General features: G+C 43.4%; 1 protein-coding gene across 1 annotated transcript; it reads left to right on the forward strand.

Annotated features, from left to right (window-relative positions):
• The first annotated feature begins 8,368 nt into the window (after positions 1 to 8,368).
• Positions 8,369 to 25,524, forward strand: RSPH3 (radial spoke head 3). Its single transcript, XM_081906926.1, has 9 exons — positions 8,369 to 8,559; positions 11,428 to 11,515; positions 12,534 to 12,678; positions 13,460 to 13,605; positions 15,329 to 15,532; positions 16,642 to 16,804; positions 17,604 to 17,690; positions 19,491 to 19,636; positions 25,340 to 25,524. The coding sequence occupies exons 1-8, from the start codon at positions 8,435 to 8,437 to the stop codon at positions 19,610 to 19,612; spliced, it is 1,080 nt and encodes a 359-aa protein (XP_081763052.1). The 5' UTR covers positions 8,369 to 8,434; the 3' UTR covers positions 19,613 to 19,636; positions 25,340 to 25,524.
• The last annotated feature ends 868 nt before the right edge of the window (positions 25,525 to 26,392 follow it).

Raw genomic sequence — 26,392 nt, forward strand, 5'->3', positions numbered from 1 at the left:
GGATCTGCTTTCTGTTTCTTTAGGTTATCACTAAAAATCCAAGCAAATACCCTCATCTGCAATATCTTTTCTGCTAGTTCAATGGATCTGAAGATTTGCCTTTCTGAATAAATGTTCATCCAGGTCACTATTCTGTCTCTGAATGTAGCCTGTCAGATGCTTGAGCACAATGGAGATTAGATCAACAGAGATATGCTACCTTCATTATTGCTGTTAGCTAAGAACCCATTACAACCGGGTGCTGTGCAGAAAATTATTTAAAAACAAAAAGGCACCAACCCCAAAGTTTCCAATTTGTAATGCTGTCTCCTCCCAATTTCATTACCCCACCTCAAATTCTAACAAGATCCCGCTTTTCAAAACCTAGCAGAGAATAATTCAGGGTAGTGTTCAACTAGGTTTTACTCACAGTAGACCAATTGTAGTTAATGAACCTAAATTAGTCATGTTCATCAATTTTAATGGGTGTACTCTGAATCAAACTTAGCTGAATATTACATTCAGTCTCCTTTTTCAAGAATCCTGAACTCCCATAGGCAACTTGCATACAGATTCAACTGATTAGAACTCCAGCTATTGGCACTGCTATTGGTTACAGCTATTGGCAATAGCCCCAATCCACTCCATGCATGCATAGTACAACTAGATGGTGACATGCATTGTCCCAATCAAAGGATGCAAGATTAAGCCAACTTACTGAGATCTGGATGATCCTTCTGATGTTGATGTACACCTGCATCTTCTTTGATTCTCAGTCTAAGCCAGTTTTGAAGGTACAGTGGATTACAGGACTTCTTTCAGGGAGGTAAAGGCTAGCAGTGGCTGCCAGCTATACTGGCTATCCTCTGTCTCCATGGTCAGAGGCAGTAGGCTTCTTGAATACCAGTTGCTAGAAATCACAGGAGGGGAGAGTGCTCCTGCGCCCTGCTTGTGGGCTTCCCATAGGCATCTAGTTAGCCACTATGATAACAGGATGCTAGACTACATGGGCTATTGGCCTGAAACAACAGGCTCTTACTACGTACTTGTGACACCGTGGAATTGTATAAAATGGAGATTTGAGACCTGTTGAGAGTGCTCTTCTGAACTTGCAAGATTACTTTTAAAAACACATTGTTCTTGCTATATCGATAGCAGCAGTCTTTTTTATTCATGGCTCACAGTAACCTATTAGAATGAACATAGCAATGTGAAAGCAATTGTTTTTAATTCAGAAGTAGAATAAAGAATAAAGCACTTTTCCTGCCTAGAACACCTGTACTGAAGTTGCTGTTTGTTTTCTAATATGCAACCAATGTCTGCAAAAAGGGGGGGGCAGAGCTGGATGAAAATACAGGAATGACTATGTGGTAATGTGTGACCTGGCTCTTAGGAGGTAGTCAAAAGTTTGCATGTAGATGAGTAAACTTCTTCTGAAACTCCTTAATGACAAGAGGAGCAAGAGGCACCTTGGCAGTTGCAGGTCATGATCCAATGCACAGCTTACATAAAAACAGTGTATAACTGTCCATATTCTCACTAGTACTTCCACAAGATCAGTGGCAACCCCAAAATTTCACACATACCCTGAACACTGATGGATATTTTTTGATTAAATGTAGCTGAATTGTTTTACCACTAGCACCCGCATACTCAGTGTTGCTCAGGAATTCTAAGGACCCAAAAAAATCTTGATTCAAAATGAGGTCTAATGGTATCCAAACAGATATGAAAACTGCTCCTTGACCTCAAGGAACATCGTGCAAAATCTGCTCAAAACTGATCCAGTTCGGAAAAGTTAAGTCTACCAACTTGATTCAAAGTGGCATGCAAGTGTCCATATAAACAAAAGCCATCATGCAAAATTTGGCTACGTTATTTTAAGAGGTGTCCAAATGCACAACGAACCAACAACTCTCCAAGATATATAGCAGATTAAACCCCCCTTCCACTGCCCCCACAGTATAAACCAATGTGCATGATAAAGTCATAAGGTGTTCTTGGACAAATAGCTGTCAGTGTTAAAATGCTGCAAAGGTTATTAATAACTTGCAAAATGCACATGGTGATGACAGGTGGAATACATATGGAAGCAAGGTCTGTACTGCAGAGTCTCTTGGGTTGGTGTAAAATTGCCTGACGCAATGGTTTCTGTGTCAATAGAGCCTGCACTACTCATTGTCAGGTGTTAAATATGTCTCTGGAAGGTTAGTTACACCGTGTGTCTGACTGTGGGCTCCTTCAGACAAACTACTTAGTGAGCATTCATCCTGCTCTGCTTGCACAGAGGTTATACTAAGCATTCTTTGTTTGCAGGACAGTTATATGACATCCTGATTGGCTTGTGGGGTGTTTATGTGTCTTCCCAGAATTCATTCATCCCACACTTTTCAGTGCATTTTCCCATCACTTTCCTAACAGCAAAAAGCAAATTTCTTCATCAAAGTGGATTTGTTGCACTAGGGTGACAGAGCCCATTAATCCACTCTAATTAAATTAATGGCATGTGCTTGAATTCCTCCCACAAAACGGTAACATTCTGAAGGCACTCTAGCTTTGCACAAATGCAACGAAACCCTGAGCTATACGGATATGAGGCAATCTGCTTGCTCAGTGGGGTAACCCACAAGATTGCCTTCATTCACGATAAGAAGGGTGCCGGAGAAGGTGAGGAAATCGCTTCCGTTTCAAACTGCTTAATCCTCATGTGAAGCAAAGCATTATGGCAGGAAACTAAAAACCAAGCTCGGCCTCGGCTTTTTGTTTTCTATGAAATCTGTTGTCAACATCAGCATTTATCTTTCACAGTATATCAACAGGGGATCCAAAGTTCTTTATCTGTGTTTGTTAAGACTTCACCGGACAAGGTTATTTCTTAAATTATTTCGATTACAAAGTCCCATCTTTCATACAAGCTTACAGTTACATGATCCCAAGGATTTCTTTGTCACATGAATGACTGCCCTCTAGGATGGTGACTCACAAGTAGGATTGCAACACTTTCCTCTATATTTCCTTGGGGTTTCAAGACACAGCTTTGGTTGCTATGGTGATGTGTTTCCTGATTCATATCTCCCGTTCAGCTTGGGTACGATCAGTTCTTGTTTTCTTGTAAGCACACACACATACAAGCACGCTACTGAGATACAGTTGTTACATCCACTTTCTGACTGGCAAGGTACTAGCTGAAAGGACCGGTTGTATGGATGAAGCACAACTCGAAAGCCTTGGAGAGAGCAAGTCAACAGGCAGAAACAGCTAAGAGGAAGAACAGCAGGTCCAAGAGGCTCTAAGGAGTGGCAGTGGGTCTGCGGCTGAAGCATGGGCCTCAAAGGGTGCCCAACAGTGCCAACACCTTCTGCACACAGCCACCATTGGCTTCACGTGGAAATTGCATGGACTCACCAAGTTATGAACCAAGGCCTCCACATTGTTGTTGTTGTTTAGTCGTTTAGTCGTGTCCGACTCTTCATGACCCCATGGACCAGAGCACGCCAGGCGCTCCTGTCTTCAACTGCCTCCCGCAGTTTGGTCAAACTCATGTTGGTAGCTTCAAGAACACTTCCAACCATCTTGTCCTTTGTCATCCCCTTCTCCTTGTGCCCCCCATCTTTCCCAACATCAGGGGCTTTTCCAGGGAGTCTTCTCTTCTCATGAGGTGGCCAAGGTATTGGAGCCTTAGCTTCACGATCTGTCCTTCCAGTGAGCACTCAGGGCTGATTTCCTTCAGAATGGATCGGTTTGATCTTCTTGCAGTCCATGGGACTCTCAAGAGTCTCCTCCAGCACCATAATTCAAAAGCATCAATTCTTTGGCAATCAGCCTTCTTTATGGTCAGCTCTCACTTCCATACATCACTACTGGGAAAACCATAGCTTTAACAGGCCTCCACATGGCATATGCCAATTCTGCAATTACAACTTGTGATCATGGGAATTACAGGCTACAGGTGCACAGTGTTTTATAAAGGCTTGAACACTTTCATGAGGTCCTCACCAAGGTGTGAGCCCACCAGCAGCCCTTATGGCAACCAACAAGTGTGCCCATTCTACACTTCATGTTCCTGCCAGCGGAGCTTTCCCCCTGCTGAAGTCTTCCTGCCAGTGTTCCAGAAGTTTCAGCCGGTGGAGGTGTCATCCTGCCAGTGCAGCTTCATTTCTGTCAGTAGGGACATGCACAAACCAGAAAATTCAGTTCAGTTTGGTGCTTCAGAAAACTACTTGCCTTGGTCAAAAGCACTGTAGAGACTGCCTGATTTGCAAAACAGCCCACATTCGTTCGAAACGCTTTAGAGACTACCTGGTTTGGCTCAGGGTCCAAGTCTGCTTCAGAAACAAAAAGGCTTCATTTCCTATCGTTCACAACTGGAAAATTTAAAAATGGCTATTACATTTTCTCCTTGTTGACAGAAGTGGATGAAATTGCACTAGAGCGGATTCAGCCTGCCAAATTAAAGACAAATAGATTGGTGGGGTTTCTGCTGAGCACCTTAAAAAAAGAATTCTTTTGGGCAGAATTGGAAGAAATCTGCAAACATGTTTGCTCCTTTTGAGGGGATGACTCCTACCAAATGTCAGAAAGAAGGTGCAGCTGTTTTCCTGCAAGGGCCTTTACAGTTTTGGAGCATGTAAAAAAGGATTCAGTTAATCTTGCATAATATTTAACAGACAATTGGTCTTGCAATAACGGATGTAAGAGAGGAGTTCCTACAAATCAATCTTGCCAAATTCCAAACAAATAGGCAGTGGCAGAACTTCATGCCCCAGCACCAGGGGGGTGGAGAGCAGGCGGGGGCATGGCTGGAGCGTGTCCTAGGGGTGTGGCACGCCGCCCACAGGGGCGTGGCATGAGTCCCAGGGGTGTGGCACACTGCCTGTGGGGGCGTGGCACCCAACGCGGGCGGGGAGCAGCCACGATGGCACCCCACTGGGATCACACTGCCGGGGGCGGTGCGCTCCCCCAGCACCCCTCTTCCTCTGCCAGTGCAAATAAGTCCAGGGCTTTTTACAATAGACAGCTTTTAAATTTGAAATTTTGAGAAGGGAGAATTAAAACAAATTTGTTTCCCTCCCCAAGCCAGCTGGATTAGAGAGTCTGGTTAAATAATTCCCTCTGATTACAAGCGAGACCTGTCAGTCACATAGAGTTCTGCCTTGTCCTTTTTCTTTGCACCCTGGTGTTTGCTCTACTTTTCCCCTCCCCACATCCATCCAAACATTTTCTTTATATGGTAAGCTTAGAAACACTGATTTCCCTTTCAGCAGACTTTTGCCTGTTGCTTTTTTGGACACCCAAGTCACCACAAGGAGTGGAGAGGGCCCTAATTTGGGGTACCTTGTACAGATCCCACTTCAGCTCAGACAAGACCAGAATTATTATTATTTATTAAATTTGTATACCGCCCTTCATCTAAAATCTTAGGCTGGTTCACAGCATAACAATACAAAATAAAAACACAAAATATGTAAGAAAAACAAGAACAAATATAAAGCAAACCAAAAACCTCCCACTTCCTTCAAACTACAGTGGTACCTCGGGTTAAGTACTTAATTTGTTCTGGAGGTCCGTTCTTAACCTGAACTGTTCTTAACCTGAAGCACCACTTTAGCTAATGGGGCCTCCTGCTGCTGCCGCCGCGCCGGAGCACGATTTCTGTTCTCATCCTGAAGCAAAGTTCTTAACCCGAGGTACTATTTCTGGGTTAGCAGAGTCTGTAACCTGAAGCGTATGTAACCTGAAGCATCTGTAACTCGAGGTACCATCGTACCTCAGTTTGGCTCAGGAACTGAAATTTGTCCAAATGCACTCACTGAACACACTTATCCAACAGCAAACTGAAGCCACTCAACCAGTGCATCTCCAGGGTGGATATGTGCCTTCACTAGTCTGCAGTTGTATTACTAGCCCTGCTCCTGTGCCTTTAACAGCCACATTTAGCAAGTAAATCTGTCCTGGCATAAAGATAAGAACTTAAGAAGAGTCTGCTAGGTCAGAGCAAAGGCCTATCTCCTCCTCCTCCTCCTCCTCCTCCTCCTCCTCCTCCTCCTCCTTCTTTGGCAATCACTCGTAGTTGAGTAAGATTGTATTCCATAAACACGGTTTTTACAGTGAGTCCATAAGTGACCGTGGAGGCCAATTCTGGATCCACACATCCTTCCACACTGGGGACATTGGTTTCTGGGCGGGAGCTGATCATGGTGAGGGTTTGCCAAACGTGCCTTCCTCTTAGCTCATTTCTCCTTTTTGTCCTGAGTTCGAGCATCTTCAAAACCCATGACACCTTTGGTAAAGGCTGTTCTCCAACTGGAGCGCTCACAGACCAGTGTTTCCCAGTTGTCAGCGTTTATACTACTTGTTTTAGATTTGCCTTGAGAAAGTCTTTGAACCTCTTTTGTTGACCACTGGCATTACGCTTTCCATTTTAAAGTTCGGAATAGAGTAGTTGCTTTGGAAGATGATCATCAGGCATCCGCACAACATGACCAGTCCAACAAAGCTGATGTTGAAGAATCGTTGCTTCAACACTGGTGATCTTTGCTTCTTCCAGTACACTGGCATCAGTTCATCTGTCTTCCCAAGTGTTGTGTAAATTTTTTCGGAGACACCGTTTCAACTTTCGAGGAGTTGGAGATGGCATTTATAAGTGGTCCACGTTTCATAAGCATATCTAGTTCAGCGTCCTGTTCTTACAGTGGCCAACCAGATGCCTATGGGAACCCCACAAGCAGGCTCTGAGTGCAACAGCACTCTCCCCACTTGTCATCCCCACTCTGACAGTGGAGGCAGAACATGGTTGCCATGGGGCAGGTTTGTCTGCCAGTGATTAGTGCTGCAAACTGGAAGCTAGCCACCAATGGGACCAAGTAATCCAAGGAAAGTGACAGGGAAGGTTTCACCTGCTTAACTTCTATATGTCAAGCGACTACTCAGCAACAACGAAAGGAATCAACTTGTTTACACTGCGTTGGCTGTTGTTGGACACACAGCAGAGCTTTTCCAGTAAGCATGTGCTTCTTTTACATAAAAGCAATTATCAGCCTGTGTGTGTTTTACACATAGTACTCTCCATGACTCTAATTCAGAGTGATGTATATGTTTTATAGTCGAGACATTATTTTACTGTGTGTCAAATACTATGTTGATTACAGCAGTGTACATTTGTATTCATCTGAACAAGAGCTGTATGCCTGAGAACATCTCGCTATCTGAGGCTGCAGTCAGAGGAAAATATGTTCAGTGACACACACACAAAAGGATCACAGTGACATCTTGTGGTAAAACTCCCAGGAGTGACCATTGCAAATGGTATGATACCAGTGACATGCATCATCTGCCTCTTTCCTCATGTTCAACTGGCAACAGAAGAACAGCACTGGCATGTTCTCATTTTCCTTTCGTTGTTGTGCCTAATGTAAGCATAAAAGTAGTTTTTAAAAACAGCTTTGAAGAGGAAATGTTAAAGACAACAGAAGGATAGGCAAATTCTTATAATATGCTTTCCCTGTATAATGTCAGAATCCAAATTAACAGACAATCCTACTCACAAGTAGAACCCGCTTAGTTCAGTAGGTGTCAGGAGTGAGTAGGCAGTAACGCCATGCAAGTTGGAGTTCACTCTTTATTAGCAAGAGCACAATCTACACAGACCTGGCGGAGTGTCGGGCCTAATGAGCCTAGCAGCTCATACCCAGTAGGTCTTGCCCCATGGATCAGTTGCCAAGACTGAAAGTCCCTGCCTCCCCAGGATTTCCCCCAAGCAATTAGAGACAGCACCTGCATGCAACCAACCTCTCCTCCCCCCTCTTCATGCCTCTTCTAGTTCCAGGATACAAGGGGGAACAGGAGCTGGTCACAGTAGAAGGGAGAGACACCCATGACTCTTCACCAGCCTGACTCATTTTGACCTCTTGGCCTCTCTCCTCCCATCCTCCTGTTGCAGCTTCTGATGCTAATTCTGGACTGCTCTCTGCCACAGAATCTCCCAGCTCACTAAGCCCTGTTACCTCTTCAGGTTCTGACATCTCCTTTTCCCAATCTTCTCCTTCTTACCCCTATGACCACTCATTGTTGTCCCACCACCAATCCCTGGACTCTGAGCCTTCTTCCCTTGCTGGTTCCTCCCACCATTCCTTTGCATCCAACCAGTCTATGACAATAGGGCTTATACCGAGATCAGTGGGTACAGAAGTGCAGCCTAAGATACATTTAAGAAAAAGGAGCGACCATTGTCTCTGATAAAATTTATCAGGAAAGGTTTAGGACAAGTTCAGAATGTTGGAGTGCCAGCTAATCAGCAGAGTTGCCTAAACCGGATCAGTTTACCTTGGCAACCGTTGTTTAGGCTAGAACTCTACATCGCCTAGCAACAGTGGGCAAGGAGGATTCTTCTATAATGCCACCAAGTCTTTGAAAAGTCTATTAGAACTAAAGTGGATAAAAGTGGACAAATCTCAGAATGACCTCAGGCTCAGTGATTTTCACCCCAAATGGTGCTCCAACATCTAGTACTTACTCTTACAGCACCCGCCCCCGAGTTGTGCCCTCTAAAAAACGATTTCCAGATCCAACAGCCAGTGATCAGTGAGTAGCATTGCCTGACCATAATAGTCCTAGCCTCAGTCCTCGGTCCCAGAGTGGAGATTGTCTTGGCATGAGCAGGCCCTCACATCTCCAACTTTGGTTTTTCTACCCTATCATCTACTCTGCTTCTTCTCTCACTTATGCTCACATGAGCAGTAAGTGTGCCCCACTATTGGGGTACCTACTCTAGGATTGCTGTATTTTCTCATACAGTTACCTTAGAGCAGCTTTCCCTAACCTTGGGCCCTCCAGCCAGATGTTTTTGGACTCCAGTTCCAATCTGCCCCAGTCATGATGGTCAATGGTCAAGGATGAAGGGACTTGTAGGTCGCTTCCTGTTGGGTGTTTACCATGGAAATGGTGCTGTTCACACATGCTAGTTTTCCGCGGTGTCCACACAACATCATTGGCATTGCAATACCAGCTCATATCCCCTGCCCTATTTAATCTGGATTTTCCCTTTCCATGAAAAATCTGATAAAATGTCACCAATGACAGATTCAGAAAATCTAAAGAGCAGCAGGCTGGAGAACACAGCTTGAGAGTTTAAAGCGAGGAGAAAACAAATGAACAAATGGTACATCATCATTGTACTGTACTCAAGTTCTTAAAAGTAGAATTATCTATCGGTTGCCATGTGAATAATGTGATTTTTAAATTGGTGGTAAAATAGTAGAAAGTGATCTCTTGCACACTATATATAACAAATGTTCCCAACACCTTGTATCTCTGGATTTTTCTGTAAGTAACAAGACTACTTAAGAATCTATACATGCAGTTATAAACTTTGCTGTCCTGTTTTTCAAAGCTTCCGTTTGTTACTCACTTAAGATCTTTCACTGAATTTTGCAATTCTTTTACTCTTAACCAGAACAACGCAGTACACCAGCTTCACAAAGGGAAAATGGATCTAATATGCCTCTTATTGTGCAAATGTCCCACTTGCTAATTAATTTGTCACCTTACATAGCATTCGGCTTCATGGGGAGAATTTTCAGGCAATAACCTTTCACTTTCATGGCTTATTCTAGAAAAATCCACCCACCAGAAGTAACATGTTGCACATTATACCATTAAAGCATCTTCAAAGGACATTGTTTCCACTAAAGAATTCTGGGCACTGGGCAGTTGTACCTTGGAAGTCCAAAAGCTTAGTTCCTGAACGTTTCGGTTCCAAACATCGCCAACCTGGAAGTGACTGTTCCAGTTTGCGAATTATTTTTGGAAGCCGAACATCCAACGGGGCTCCTGCAGCCAATCAGAAGCTGCGCTTTGGTTTTCAAATGTTTCGGAAGTCGAACGGACTTCCAGAACAGATTTCGTTCGACTTCCAAGGTGTGACTGTAGTTTGTTCAGGGTGGCTGAGAATTGTAACTCCGTAAGGGGTAAACTACAGCACCCAAAATTATTTGAGGGAAAGAAAGTGCTTGAAATGTACTTTAAAGATATTGTGTGTACACAGCCCTAGTTTAAGAGTGGAGTGGAGGTAGCCAGACAGCTATCCTTTGGGGAGGGATAATAGTTCAGTGGCAGAGCACACACCTTACATCCTAGGTTCAGTCTTTGGCATCTCCAAATGACCAGGTACCAAGGTTTGTGAAAGACTTCCACCCAAGATCTTAGAGAATACATCCACAGTGCATAATACTAGCCTGGGTGGGCAGATAGTTCATCTAAGTAGCTTTGTATGTTTTAATGCATTTCTAGGTTGGTAAGTACAGCTTTCTCTATCTTTTGTTCTTCTTTTTTCTTTTGTCCTTCATTTTTGGGTCCTTCTCAGACAGGGACAGGAAACCATTTTCAGTCCAACAACCACATTCCCTTGTGGGCCACATACCAGTGGAGGGCAGAGGAATGAATATGAATTTTACCCTTGTACAGTAGGCTGGTTTCTACACACACCCCTCTCTATCCTCCATCCCAGCAACCAAGAACATACCCTCCAACGTTTCTCCAATGAAAATGGGGGTGTCCCATTCCATCACGATAATTTTACTCTTTATACCCCACACCTTTTACTGGGTTGCCCCAGCCACTCTGAGCAACTTCCAACATTTATGAAAAACATAAACACACACACAGAGATCTTCCCTATACAGGATTGCCTTCAGACAGCTTGGGGATTGGGTAACTCCATACCCTCCAACATTCCTCCAATGAAAGTAGGGACACCCTAAGGAAAAAATAGGGACACCCTAAGGACGTGGGTGGCGCTGTGGGTTAAACCACAGAGCCTAGGACTTGCCGATCAGAAGATCAGCAGTTTGAATCCCCGCAACGGGGTGAACTCCCGTTGTTCGGTCCCTGCTCCTGCCAACCTAGCAGTTCGAAAGCACATCGAAGTGCAAGTAGACAAATAGGTACCGCTCCGGCAGGAAGGTAAACGGCGTTTCCGTGCGCTGCTCTGGTTCACCAGAAGCAGCTTAGTCATGCTGGCCACATGACCCAGAAGCTGTATTCCGGCTCCCTCAGCCAATAAAGCAAGATGAGTGCCGCAACCCCAGAGTGGTCCACGACTGGACCTAATGATCAGGGGTCCCTTTACCCTTTACCTTTAAGGGAAAATGGGACATTCCGGTATCAAATCAGAAACCGGGACGGCTTCTCTAAATCAGGGACATCCCTGGAGAATAGGGACACTTGGAGGGTCTGCAAGATACATTACCAGAGTTCCGGAACAAATTCCAGCCAGGCAAAAAGCACTTGAGGAGGGTACAAAGCAGTGCCAATAAGGAATGTGGCCTGGGGAGAATCCCTTCAGCTAGCTAAAGAGGCCTGAGGGTCACCATCTCTGTTCTAAGAAATATTGGATTAACAACATTTCAAACTCCACCGAACTTTTTCTTGTCTTAATTTAATGTATTTCAGTGAAGAATACCCAGTCTGCTATGGGAATCTCATGTATGACAGAAGAGTGGTTCGAGGCAACACATATGCTCTTCAGTCATTACCTTGGGTAGGTCCTTTTTACACAAATCTTTATATTTTTCTTGAACATGAGAAAACAAGCAAATGGTGGTTGGAAATGCACGCATATATCCAAGAGAACACTGTTGAGGCCGGTTCACACATTAATGTTAATCAAATGATGACTTCAGCATCAAGAAACAACTTGCATGTGTGAATGGGCCATCACAAGTTTAGCAGAGGAATGCTGCAGATTAAGAGGACATGGTTGACAAATATTCTGGGGTAAGGCACATTTAAACATATGGAAAACTACTTTGGAACCTATAGTGGATTCTGAAAGTATCCAGGGATTCCACAATTATCTCTCCAGGGGAGGGAGAACTTAGTTGGGACTGGAAAGTAAATCAGAGAGAATAGTTTTACCAGGACTCTCCAATCTCAGTGCTTTGGGGAAGAGAAGTTTAAGTAAATTGCATTGCCACCTAGAGTACTTACACTGCCACAGATTGAAGGTTATATTTAAGTCCCATTGACCTTAATTCTATGCCTATTTTCTTGAGCCCCCCATTTTTGCAATGCTATTTTCAGGCACAGATGCAACACAGTTTGGACTGAAGTATGGTGGGGACTTCCCACACTAGGGTCTCCCACACTTGTGGGAGGGAAATGCATTCTACCACATTACCCTTATTTAATTCTTAATCTGAATGTATTCAGAATGTATGTTCCATTGACTTCAATGGGATTTAAGTAGGCTAAATTTTCTTTGGATTATTTCTTTGGATTATTCCTGGCCTAGGACTCCAAAGGAAAGAGTTTTGTTTACTAGCCAAAAGAGGAAAAAGAAACCTTAGGTTTTCTCATCTCTACCACCATTGCTATTTTTCTAGAAAAAAGGGTGCTGGAACTCACCATGAATGTCTCCCTTGTTCTCTTCTTATGGCAATGGCTCTCACCTGAGAGGTGCTGGAACTAAGTTCCATTGAGTTCTGGCTGAAATAAAGCCCTGTCTTCTGCCCAGGTTAGCTGCTATTTTAAGAGGAACTTTCCACCCCATTTCCCAGTGCCCTGCTGAAACTGATCCTGTTGAGATTCAGAAGCAACGAGAAGCCCACCAGAAAATGCTTGCCAGAAAGAGAGCAAAGGAAGAGAGCGAAGTCCATGCCCCTCAGGTTGAGATTCCCCAGCTCCGGGCCGATGTGCAGACAGGTAAAGCGCCAGAAATCCTTGTGCAGGGCTTTTGCTGACACAACTCACTGGTTGACTCTGACCCACACTATTTCAGTAAAGATTATTGATTGGTTGGTTTTATTTATATCCTGCCCTTCCTCCAAAAGTAGCCAATGAGAGCCATGCTCAGGGCCACTAAGAAGGGGTTTGAACCCTGGTGGAAAAAATTCAGACCTCTCCACCCCAACAAGGTCAGACCAGCTAAAAATATTTATGGTACATGGGATATAAAATAAATGTGTGGTCTCAATTTTACATTAATGATAAATATGATCATATCTGTACCTGTTGAGGATATTAAGAGCCTAATGACTTATATCAATATTATAAGCACCCACACAATCATTGCTGAGCTTACCATACACTTTAAAAGTTAAATTTATACGTGTAACGCAACACAATGAGTATCACATAACAACTTTGTTATATTTGTACAGCGTTCACATACAAACGTGGCATAATAAGTTGAGACTGCATTGTCCTAATAATGTCAAAGCGCAGAAGCCAATGTTCAAATTAATACTGGGAATTGCTTGGTCCACGGCACAGCTTCGCAAGCCATTATTCTGTGCATGCATTGACTATGAAACATATACTTTGGTAAGAATTACGTAAAACATGCAAGATAGTTGGGCCCCAGGCCCCATTCTGAACCTTGGTAATTTGTACAAGCTTCCCCCACCCTTGTCAGCCTTGCCAATTTTAAATTGCGGAAGCTAGCAGCCCCCTAACCATAGTCTTCATTGTGTCACTGTTTCAGAATTGTACCTGGAAGAGATTGCAGACCGCATCATCGAAGCTGATATGGAATGTCAAACAGATGCTTTCCTGCTGAGACCAGACAGCCCCTTGTTCGTACCATCAAAAACTGGGGCAGATGTCGCTACACAAATAGAAGAAGGAGAGGTATTCAGAGCTTAATTTACCTGATAAAACTACCTGAACAGTAAAACCCCTTCTCCTCTTAAATTAAAGCATTCAGAAATGCTCTGCATACACCACATTGTAAAAGTCAATACTGGAAGAACAGAATAGCATGCAGATCAGTCGGCATGCAAGTTTTATCCTTTCCTGTTGACAAAATGCTTCCTAAGTAAATATGATTTAATTGGCCCTTTGGATCCAGTAGAGTTATCAAAAAGATACTATCTCTAGGTAATGGATCCCTGAACAGTTAAGTCCAGTCAAAGGAGACTATGGGGTATGACGCTCATGTCGCTTCAGGCTGAGGGAGCCGGCGATTGTCCACAGACAGCTTTCTGGGTCATGTGCCCAGCATGAGCAAACCGCTTCTAGCACAACGGAACACTGACGGAAGTCAGAGTGCACGGAAATGCCATTTACCTTCCCACCATAACGGTCCTATTTATCTACTTGCACTGGTGTACTTTCAAACTGCTAGGTTGGCAGGAGCTGGGACACAGCAATGGAAGCTCACTCCGTCACACAGATTCAAACTGCTGACCTTCTGATCAGCAAACCCAAGAGGCTCAGTGGTTTAGACCACAGGACCACCTGCTCCTGCTATCTCTGTTGTCCAGCAGGCAGTACAGCAATTATCAGAGGCCGAGTGATGATTTTGTTATGCAATGGCAAACAGAGCAAGCATAGTGCTAGGATTTACCTTTGTCTTGATTCTATGGCGCAAAATCACCTAATGTGGAGGCCTGAAAGAAAATCACCGTTCTGCCTACCTCCTTGCCATAATTTTCTACAGGTAGATTTTCTGCATGCTTAAGTGCCCTTTCTCATATGCTAGCTGAGCGCAAAATTATGTCTAAAGGGGGAAAATAGAAGCAGGACTATTTTGTCCCTGGCTTTGGTAAACGAACTGGCTACTCCTGAACAAGGTAAGCTATTTTGGCAAGAGATCTTCTCGAGTGTGTTGCTCCTGAATTACAAACAGGTTCAGATGAAAAGCAACTAATTCTAATAGGATATCCGACCCTGCCAGATTTTGCCACAAAATGAAGCTAGAGAACAGGCAACAGCTGGCACAATGGGATGGATCCAGCCATGATCATGCTTAGAGTTGATCCATGGAAATCAGTAGAACTTAAATTATGATTAACTTAAGCTCCACTATTTCAATGGCTCTATGCTAAGATTGAATGTCCAGATCCAGCCCACTATCTCCCCCTGCTAGATTTGTTAGCAGCCTTGGATTTTGTTCTGGACAGAGTTTGTTTCAAGTTCCAAATAGTGTAAAAATAGTTATTACTTCAGCATTTGCTATTATTAGCGTTACTGTTTGTCCGTCATTTGCAAAAGGTAAACATGCTCCTTGCAAGTGCCTTATCTAGGGTTGCCATATTTCAAAAAGTTTTTAGGAAGACCCCAAAATTGTTGAGGGTTTTTTATTTGTTTGTTTTAGGAAAACCCAAAAGTTGTTGAACTTTTTTACAAAAGCGTGATTTTTCAATTGACTTAAAATTCCATCTGGATGTCAATTCCGCCTTTGAAATCCCATGGTAATGTCCGAGTAAATCCAGACATATGGCAACAATCTTGTCACCAATGAAAGGCTCATTTGTAATTTCAGCAATTGTTTCAGAAGTCAGTTATTTCTGTTCCCCCTTCATAAAACGTAACATTATATGTTGACTCAGCGCTGGCTTTTTATCCTCAGCTCTTTAACTTCGATATTGAAGTCAGACCAATTGTTGAAGTTTTAGTTGGAAAAACCGTGGAGCAAGCTTTGCTGGAAGTCACGGAGGAAGAAGAGCTGGCCAATCTTCAGGCACACCAGTTCGGATATCACGAACTGCGCAATGCAGAGCTGGCTGAAGTCCAGCGCCTTGAGCAACAAGAGATACGGCGGAATGAGGAAAAGGTATAGCTGATGTGAACCCAAGTTTGCTTGTTCATTTGAAAAATTCCTAACCCGCTCTTCATTCTGTATAATCACAGAGAGAGAGACATCGTAATAAATGTAATACAGTCGTACCTTGGAAGTTGAACGGAATCCATTACGGAAGTTTGTTTGACTTCCAAAACGTTCGGAAACCAAAGCGCTGCTTCCGATTGGTTCCGATTTGGGACTGTATAGCTACATGCCACACTCATAGCATCTGAAGACTGGTTGGGTTTCACCAGTGGAATATGGCCAGAGCTGTGTTTTGGCAGAACTAAGGGGGCAAAAGAGAAAAGCACAATAGGGGAAAGAGGCAGTGCTGATGGTGTACCTCACCTGGTCACCTGGGAGCAATTGTCACTCACCATAGGTAACCAGGCAACCACTTAGTTAGAAAGCTGCCTTGTTTCATCAAAGGCCAGGCCATAACCTTTGCCATCAGCAGACAGAAATAGGTGTTATCACACAAAGGCATGGTAAGATGTGGTGAACTAAAATACAAAACAGGTAAACAGAAATAGTTCCTTTGCTGGACTCTAGATCCCATCATCCCTGAGCATTGACCATGTTGGCTACAGCTGATGGGAGCTGGGGTCCAATAGCATCTTCAGGACACAGGTTCTCTACCCCTGCTTCATAGATTTGCTCACTGGAAGAAAATAAGCTTTTGAAGGCCTGGGATGAAGTACATGCTGTATTGTTCTCTTCAGTTTCCGTTTCTTGTATCATTTTTTTTCCTTTTTAGGAAAATGGTTTCTTCACACATTGCACAAATTAATAAAGATTAATAAAGATTTTAATATCTCATTAAAAGTAATTCATAGGATTCTTACAGTTTCTTTGGTCAGGATTCAGCAAGCTTTTCAGCACTTAATTGAAGGGGTTTTTTGTTTGTTTTAGAGCGCTGGCATATTTTATGCAGAGATTGGGTGGCCATCTGTCATGTATGATTTAGTTAAGATTCCTGCATTTCAAGGGGTTAGATTAGATGACCTTTGGGTTCCCTTCCAGCTCTACAATTCTATGGTTCTATAGAAAAATGTCTACATTGCTTGAAGTTATATGCACCCTTTCCTTATTATTTAAAGGCTCGCCGTAAAGCGCAGCAGGTCACCGCAAATACAAAGTCGTCAGAAGTCAAGCAGAAAATTTCATCTCGAGCCTTTTCTCTGCGATACTTGTCGAACCTCATTCCTTCAGTCTTTAATGATCTTCACAATAAGGGTTTCTTCTTCGATATCATAGAAAGAGGTATGTATCATTCTTTATTGCACATAAGCTTTTAAAACGGAAATTCTGCATCACAAAGTTCAGGGCTGATTAACCCCCAACTAAGGGTTAACCAGGCTTCCCCAAGCAATTTTTTTCTGGTCCCCCAATTTTGGTGGTGAAAAAGACACATATTTAAACCTCTCCACCCAGTCCACCACCTTAACAGGGACGCATCTCACACCTCCCTAGTCATCAGATCAACAACCCTTTTGATAACGCCCCATCCCATGACCCATGGATCTACATGGACTGTGTGCTTATGTGTGTCCTGTGTGTATACAGCCTTGTGAAGGTAGCCACACCCACAACTGGCACATGGTTGGCAAAGGGTGAATGTGCCCCTCAGACCAAAAAACAGGTTATCCCCCTGGTGGAAAGAATCAGCTAAAATGAACTGAACAAGGACACACACACACACATATTTGCAGACAGCTGAGATATTTTGGAGTATTAAAAAGAAGAGATGTATATTTCAGACCACTCAGCTTAGAACAGAAGAATCCCGGTCATCTTTGCTTGTTCCAAAATGAAGTCCTTCTGTGAAGCAATGCATAATTGAACTACCACAATTATGACTTTCAAACAGGGCACAAGTCAGGGTGGCTTTGTATTGCCTCCCCTCTCAGAGACAGTATGCCTCTTGAATATCAGTTGCTAGGCAACACAAGAGGGAAGATGTTACTGCACTCCTGTGCTGCCTTTTGTGGGGGCTGAAGGATGGCCTTGTGGGTCTTTGGACTGATCCAGGTGGACTCTTTTGCTCTCTTACATCATACAGATGTTGAGAAAGAATTCCTTCCATATTTGATGACTGGTGTGGTAAAAAGAATGGCGTCGAACCAGCTAGGAAGAGTAATGACTGACTGTAAGTTAGTAGAAATAAGGTAATACAGACTAGCTAACATTCTGCCATACTGATTACAGAATAGCACTGTGATCAGGGACTCAGCTACATTAGTAAAGAAACAGCAATTTGAATGCACTATAAACATGCAACACCAGATGGCGCCAGAGACCAGGAAATTTAAAAACTCAATTTTCCATAGAGATTATTTTCTTTTGTTAACAAGATCTAATTTCTGACTTATTTTTCCTGTGTTTAGATCCACTCCAAGTGTGATCTCAGGTACCGTACTTATTAACAAACAAACAAACAAACAAACAAACAGAATTGACCATTACAAGTATATTTCACCATGGCTGTTATAAACACACTTATTGTTAGAACTCAGCTTGCAAATTATCCATGAAGAGTTGATGTAGGTAAACTTAAGAGAAGTCCAAATGTGAGCCCAATTTTGTTTCTGGTACATAATAAGAAGGCTGATTCAAAAACTATTGAGAAAACCTAGAATGACAAGCCCAATAACAGGAATGTTTATTGAACTATTGTGAATAAGTAGTTCTGGGTTGCACCCCATTGAATTCCACTCGGTGACATTAATGGACCTTCATTAGCTGTCGTCTGTTAGCTACAGTGGGTCTACTTGTAGCTAATGTTCACGGCTGCCATATGTGCGGGGGGGACACACAATAATTTTGGGGTCTTCCTTCAAAAAGCTCAACAACTTTTAGGGTGTCCTGGTCTTCTTACTTTTTTAAATATGGGGACCCTCCAATGCTAGATGCAAACTTCTGTTTCTAACTGTATATTTCATAGAATCATGTGGAGTTAGTGGGGATCTTATAGAGTATATTGTTCAACTACTGCTGAGTTCAAGAAACCCAGAGCTAGAACATCCCTAATAGTTGGCTGCTACTGAAAGAGCACCACCAGGGAGAGGCCACCACCTATATAAGTAATGGATTTCGTGGTTGAATTGCTCTTTCTGATATAAGTCAGCCAAAGTTAAATTTGGCTCAAATGATTTGAGCAGTCTCTCATGCTGAAACTAGTGGGAAAGTCTTTACTTCAAGTCATACCCTGCCCTTCCTTCCTTTCCTATGTATTTAAAATTTCATAAACGTGCCTAATGGGACTTTTGACTGTCTTAGGGCAGCAGACCCAGGCACCCCAAATTTCAGGCATGATTTGCTGTGCTGGGGAATCATGCATGTGGCACTGGTTTTTTTAGGACATGCAAATCTAAAGACAATACAGTGCTTTTTTTCTGGGGGGACGTAGGGGTATGCACATAGCTGTCAACATTTCTCTTTTTTAAAGGGAAATTCTCTTATTCCGAATAGGATTCCTCACAGAAAATGGGAAAAGTTGACAGCTATGGGTATGCATACCCCTAAAATCTTTGTGAATCTTAAGTTTTGCCTCATTGAGGGGCAGTATTTAAATAGGAGTAGGAAAATTAGAGTACCCCTAAACATTTTTTTTAGGAGAAAAAGCACTGGGCATATGTATCTCTTGACTATTATTGATCTTGCTAAGGAACTCCGAAAACAAGACAACACCCAAAGATGAAAAGCACTTTCCTGCACATGTAAACCTCTGTTTCTTTCATTTTCTAGCCTTTTTGCATTTAGTTTCTGACCTATGTATGTTTTATGAACTATGTATTCTTTTCCTAATGATATCTAATATCCCCTGAGCCCTTGTGGACAACTATGCATCAAAATAAATCAGTACACTTGCCGTGCCGACTATAGCTTCAAAGAAATTATCTAAATGGCTTATTGGATAAACTTCCATTCAAAGCAATTAAATTTTCAGGCTTAATTAATGACGTGGTTGGAAAGAGGTTGAAGGACTTTGCCGAAAATCAGCCAATTGGTCGCCTACCACGACGTCAAAAATCGTGGAAAAATGCTCGTTTCCCTACTACTGGAAAGTAAAGTGGCTAAACTCCAAAGAAGCAGGTAATGGGAAAGAAATTAGGTATTGGTCCTATCAAAATGATATACAGCCTGATGATAATAATCTCAATGACTGCTGATGGCCCTGCAGGGACCAGGGCAACACTGCCTAGGCAGCGAGGTCAGAAAATTGCCTCAGGTGGCAGATCCCTCCTCTTGTGCCTTCTCTGCGCCTGGCTGCCTGCTTTGCCAAAATCTGCCACTGCCTCCTCCATGCCTGTCTGCCACAACTGTCTCCAAGGCTGCAGGCAGACACTGAGGAGGAGGAGGCAGGCGGCAGCAGAGGAGGAAGACAGGTGGGCATGGAGGCAGCAGCAGCGGGGGGGCAGCATTTTCTGTTTGGCCTGGAGTGGCGGAACATCCATGGCTGGCCCTGGCAGCGGCAGTTTTTAATGGGATCGCAGCTGGGGAAGGAAAGCTAAACCTCCCCTACACATCCACTGTAGTGCCCATGAAAATGACTCCACCCTCCCCAAACACATGCCAGGTATTTACAAATCCAGATGTCTTTGTTAACTATGCAATTAATGTTTACTTAAAAAGGTAAAGGGACCCCTGACCATTAGGTCCAGTAGTGACCGACTCTGGGGTTGCAGCACTCATCTCACTTTATTGGCCGAGGGAGCCGGAGTACAGCTTCCGGGTCATGTGGCTAGCATGAGTAAGCCGCTTTTGGCGAACCAGAGGAGCACACGGAAACGCCATTTACCTTCCTGCCGGAGCGGTACCTATTTATCTACTTGCACTTTGACGTGCTTTCAAACTGCTAGGTGAGCAGGAGCAGGGACCGAGCAACGGAGCTCACCCCGTCACGGGGATTCGAACCGTCGACCTTCTGATCAGCAAGTCCTAGGCTCTGTGGTTTAACCCACAGCGCCACCCATGTCCCTAATGTTTACTTAGGCCCTGGGATAATGAAGACACGGAGGGATCTGACCAAAATTAACTGCATTCCACTCACAATTATTTAAATGACAGAAGGTGCATTCAGGCATTATTAGAACTGAGGTGAAAGAAGTCGTGCGAATGTTGTGGGCAGCAGCCCTGTGCTCACATACCCGTTCATGGCTTTGTTAGATTCAGTTTCAACCATCACTTGTTCAGCAGAAAAATATTCTGCACATGCTCAGTTAAAGGTGCTTAGGTGCCTCCTTGGTACTGCAAAACCTCATTACACAGGGCTCCTCACTTTAGGCAAGCTTCTGAGGGCATTCAGCTACATATTCTTAGAAGCTCCCTTCAATCCTTTGCACTGAAGATGCAAAGGTTGAAAACAGCATCCATGTGGATGTTTGCGGGTGGGGGGTGAGGTCTGTGTGCATGGCCCCCACAATTATTGCAAATAATAATAATGATGATGATGATGATGATGATGTTCTTATATTACCCCAGCCATTCTGGGCAGCTCCACTGGGCGCCTTAATAACGCCGGTTCTAATAACACCAGAATAAGGCTTCTGTTAAGAACGTGTGTGTGTTTTATTCCCATTCAAATGGATGAGATTTTAAAAGGTTTTAGCACTGGCTGGATCAAACCTTTAACACATAACTTTGAAGTAGATTTTAATCCCTGCAATGAAGTACAGTAAGTTTTACCGCTAGATGTCAGCAATGCCATTAGAAACCGAAAAATACACACCTCTTGATGAATGCCTTTGCTTTTACCCACAAACCCTCTGGCTTGCTGGAGGTGTATGCATTCCTTAATAGAGCAATCTGATGCATGCCTACTCAGACTTGTTGAATCCAGTGGGACTTGCTGCCAGGTAAGAGTGCATAGGGTCGCCCACACTGGGATAATAATCAGGAATTTAAAGACAATTTGTGGTTGCTGTTGCATCTTTCACAATCACTCTGGCCAACTGTTATTAGTGAAAAACAAGACCAGAGTTTGTGTTGGGGTGTAACTCAGATTGCTGTTATCAATGCCCAATGTCCACCCCCACCCCCAAATCCTATATCTGAGCTAGGTTTCCTTGGGAATTCAAACATAACCAGGTCAGGAGTATAACTACATTTGTAATTCCAATTATCCTTTTGTAATAATCTCAAGAGTAGTATGCCTGTCTCTGTTAGGGATGGAGAACCTGTAGACCTCCAGCTAGTGCTGGATTGAAATTTCCAAGTTAGCCATGTTCACTGCAGCTGGTGGAAACTAGACTCCAACATCTGGAGGGCCATGCGTGAGCCACTCCTCTTTGAGCATGTACCAGTCATAGTGGTGAATCACGTCGTTTACATGTTGAAAGACTCTTAGGAGCAAGAGAGATCTGCACTGGCTCCTGAGAGACCTGCATTGGCTCCCAGTATGTTTCTGAGCACAATTCAAAGTATTGGTGCTGACCTTTAAAGCCCTAAACTGCCTCGGTCCAGTATACCTGAAGGAGTATCTGCCTGGAAACTGAGGTCCAGCGCCGAGGGCCTTCTGGCGGTTCCCTCACTGCGAGAAGTGAGGTTACAGGGAACCAGGCAGAGAGCTTTCTCGGTAGTGTCGCCCACCTGTGGAATGCTCTCCCATCAGATGTCAAGGCAATAAGCAAGGCGATCTTACTTTTAAAAGATATCTGAAAGCAGCCCTGTTTCGGGAAGTTTTTAATTTTTAATGCTGTATTGTGTTTTAATGTTCAGTTGGGAGCTGCCCAAAGTGGCTGGGGAAACCCAGCCAGATGGGTGGGGTATAAATATACAGTGGTGCCCCGCAAGACGAACGCCTCGCAAGACGGAAAACCCGCTAGACGAAAGGGTTTTCCGTTTTGGAGGCGCTTCGCAAAACAAATTTCCCTATGGGCTTGCTTCGCAAGACGAAAATGTCTTGCGAGTTCCTGCAGGGTTTTTTCCCTCCCCCCCCCCTTTTCCTAAGCCACTAAGCCGCTTATCAGCTGATCCGCTGATAAGCCGCTTAACAGCTGATCGCTAAAAGCCGCTAAACCGCTAATAGCGCTAATCCGCTAAGCTGTCAATGGGCTTGCTTCACAAGACAAAAAAACCACTATACGAAGAGCCTCACGGAATGGATTAATTTCGTCTTGCGAGGCACCACTGTATTATTATTATTATTATTATTATTATTATTATTATTATTAGCAAGTCAGGGAAAGGCCTTTCGTTCAGATCCTACTTGGCTAAATGGACCTTTGGTTTGACTCAGTATAAGCAGGCCCAACATTAGCGGTCAACCACGTCAGGCAACTGGGCTGAGGGCTTTGGGGATCAGAAAGACTGTCACCGACCGGCCTGATCCTCCTGTTGTCACTAGACACAAACGCACACTGGCCTCCCAGATATGTTCTAGTGATGGGCGGCTGTGCCACTTTTGGATGGGAACCAAACTTGACTCCGATCTGCAGTGACCACTTAACATGTTAGATTGCCCAAAATCAGGCTGTTTTAGGGTGGCGTGACTGGTGTGGCAGCACTGGGTGCCACACTGCAGGGAGCACTGAAACAGTGCTGTAGAACAGAGCGCGAGAGGCATGCAAGGAGCTGAATTTTGGCATTGCACAAGGCGCCACTGAAATTTGAGAGCCCAAGGTCCTCCACTGCCAAAATGCAATGGCTCATTCGCTGCCTATCACCAAAAAATGTCTGAAGACATGGCAGAGAGAGAGAGGAGAGTGACTGAGGGAAGTGTCAGAGGAAATGTGTGGAACTACAGTGGCAAGCAGCAGGACTGGACAGGGGAACCTGGTGGGCATTAGATGGGGGCCCATGGGTGACACCTACTGAAGTCCAAGTCAGACTGAACATTCCTTTCACACAGCTCTTCATAATAGTCTTCTTGCTTATGATGTGTCTGATCAGAATTTGCCACAACCAATATCTGCTGATGAGTAAGCCTTCTTAAGGAATGCACATTTGCAGGGGGTGCTGAGTCACATTAATGGATTATGCTAGGTGTGGTTATGTATCAGCTCTTAGACCTGGAAATCTTGGCCAGTTATAATAGGGAAGAACGGAGACCCTTCTTCTTTTCTAGAATCTCTAGATATTTCTGATATATAGGAGCCAGAGCAAGCTAGTTTTATTTTTAATTCATTCATTTAAACAATTTATATTAACGACAATAGTCCCTAAGCAGTTTACAAAGCTACAGTATAATGCTACAATGAACACGTTCCTTTTAAAACAGATCTGGACCCACAGATGGGGAACATGTGGTCTGTAGATGGCAGCTGGACTATAACTTCCATCATCCCTGAACAAACACGCTGGGGCTGATGGGATTTGGAGTCCAACCAGTAATGTTCCCACTGAAATTAGACATGCACTTACCATTTTGGTATTTCATCACTGACTGAAAACACTTCTGTTTTGCCAAGCATTTTCAGAGAATTAATTTGATTCAGTGTCATTCATTTGTTTTCTGTTTCCTTATTTCATATTTTTAACACCACGGTTTTTAGAAATGTGTTTGCAGTTTGGTAATACTTTTATAAACTGGCTAAAAAAATAAATCTGGAGGAACACTATCCCATATGTAACCTGATGTAGTTGGAGGACTGTTCTCTGTATTCCAGAGGTGGCGCTGTAGTTTTGTTTTGCCACAGTTACACTTCATCTATGGGCAGAGGTGTAAACCAGGGGGAGTTGGGAGGGGGGTTCTCGTTTCCAGGGTTTTTTTCTGGCTGAGTCAGACACTGTGAGCTGAATGCATCAGACCAGGTGGAACGGCAGGATGTATTTACTCTGCCACCTCAGGTATACCTCAAAAGCATGTGTATTGCTATGCCAACAGTTCAAGTGGAACCTTGCCACTTAAAAGAGCACCGCTGCATTCCGTTGTAGAAAAGCAGTGTAATCTTTAACCACACCTGAAAGCAGCCCCACCTTTTCAAAACTGAACGTCTCTTGTGCCAGCTCTGTAGAACAATTTGAAGTTGTTAATTAAGCCCATGTTATAAAGCCAAGTTTGAAAGTGAAGTACCAAGAAAATTAATTATTACATTTTCCGAAGGGTCTAAGTGATGCTTCTTCAAGCCTCACTGTCTGGGCAGCAAGTCTACATGTGTAGATTTCTTTGGCTCTCTAATTCTTTGGAGTAAATGAAGCAGTGACTTGCATGGAGCGGTCAGCCCCACTTTGCCAGGTAACACAGTGGTGGAGCTTAGGCTTTGCCATATCAAAAGAACCCAGGTTCAATCCCTGTCTGAAACCCTGGAAAGTTGCTACCACCCTGTGTAGACAATACTAGGCTAGATGGGGACCTTCTGGACGCAAAGCAGATGCTCTGAACGATCAGCAACTAGGTACAATGATACTGTCTAATAACAAAGGTTTGAATATGTATTGAGCAATTCTATTTCCGTAATATATACATATTTGTTAGGGATGATCACGGCAAAGTTAAGAAATCAGTGCATCTGATTTCAATGGGAAAGTTAAGCAGGTGTTTAACTTCCTCCTGCCGAAATCAATGTTGAACTTTTAAATGTTTGGCTGGATCGCTTCGTAAGTCTTGATGCAATGTACTTTTAAGATAATGGTGTGAACTGGAGGTGATAAAACAAAAGAATGAATAAAATCAAGCACTTCTTAAAAAGTGATGTAGAGCCAAGTTCTTTGAACCCTTTCCAGGTTGGCAATGTCCTTGCTTACATATTCAAAATGGTATCTCTCCAGTGTGAAGGTTGTAAAACATTTTTAAATACTTAGATGATAAAAGAGACAATGCACAGTTTTAACATAAACTTTTCTGTGTTTTAACAGGGATCTTTAATATATTCAAGAAGATTGCACATCGTTATCTGGGAACATCAACCAAATATTGAATTTGTCCTGCTGAAAATTATCCCCAGGGCAAATAATAAAATGAAAATTACAGTTTTGTTTTTTTCCTAATGTTAGCAAACTTGATAATTTTATTATAACAAAATTGTTTGTTCTAATCTTAACTGTATGTTTTGCCCTTATTTATCTTATTAGTTATTGTTATTGTTGTAAACAACAGGATAGTACTGTAAGCTTTTAAGATGAGAAGAAAATTTCATAAATGTTGCATGTGTGTATTTTTCAGTACTTGGAGGGTGAGATCCAAGGTAGATCCAAGCAGGGATCTACTCACAAAATGGGACTTCTGCTTCTGGTTCCTCTTGCAGTCCTACTTAAGCTCACCAAATCTGTGCTGGACTGTTGGCACAGATTTGGGGGAGATGTGGGGGGACGAGAAACCAGAAGTCACTCTGTCCAAGCAAAGTTTCATTGCCCTAGCAGGCAGACATCACCAGATGTTGCCCAGAGCTTTGAGTATGCTGTTTTTATTCATTTTAATATTGTTGCATTTTTAATTGTTTAAATGTTGTTTAATGCTCTAGAAGTGCTATGGAGAAAACGTTTCTGAAGGGTGTAATATAAATCATATCACTGATAAGTAGAAGCAGATTGTACTCGTTCTTTATATATGTGTGTTTCATGCAGGCGCGGCACATGCTGTTTCGCAGCTTGAGTTGAAACAGAAAGCGCCGCCTGGCCCTGCCTCTGCAGCCCCCACCGTCATACCTGCTGCCACCTTTGCCGCTTCTCCACCTGCCCTGCCACCTTTGCCGCTGGTGAAGCGGTGCCATCATTGGCTTCAATTTTGGGTTGGATCTCACCTGATTGGGCCGAAACAAGTGCTGTTACTGCACTGGTGGCAGGACAGATGGGGCCCCTGCAGGACTAATGCCTTGGTGGCTGCTTCTGCCCTAAGACAGCTTCCTCAGTCCGTCTAATGACTGAGCCGGCTCTGGTTTCATTGTGTAAAGAGAATTAAAATGCATTTTA

The sequence above is a fragment of the Podarcis melisellensis genome (assembly GCF_964234715.1).
Source record: "Podarcis melisellensis genome assembly, chromosome: 3".
In the NCBI taxonomy this organism is placed as follows: Eukaryota; Metazoa; Chordata; class Lepidosauria; order Squamata; family Lacertidae; genus Podarcis; species Podarcis melisellensis.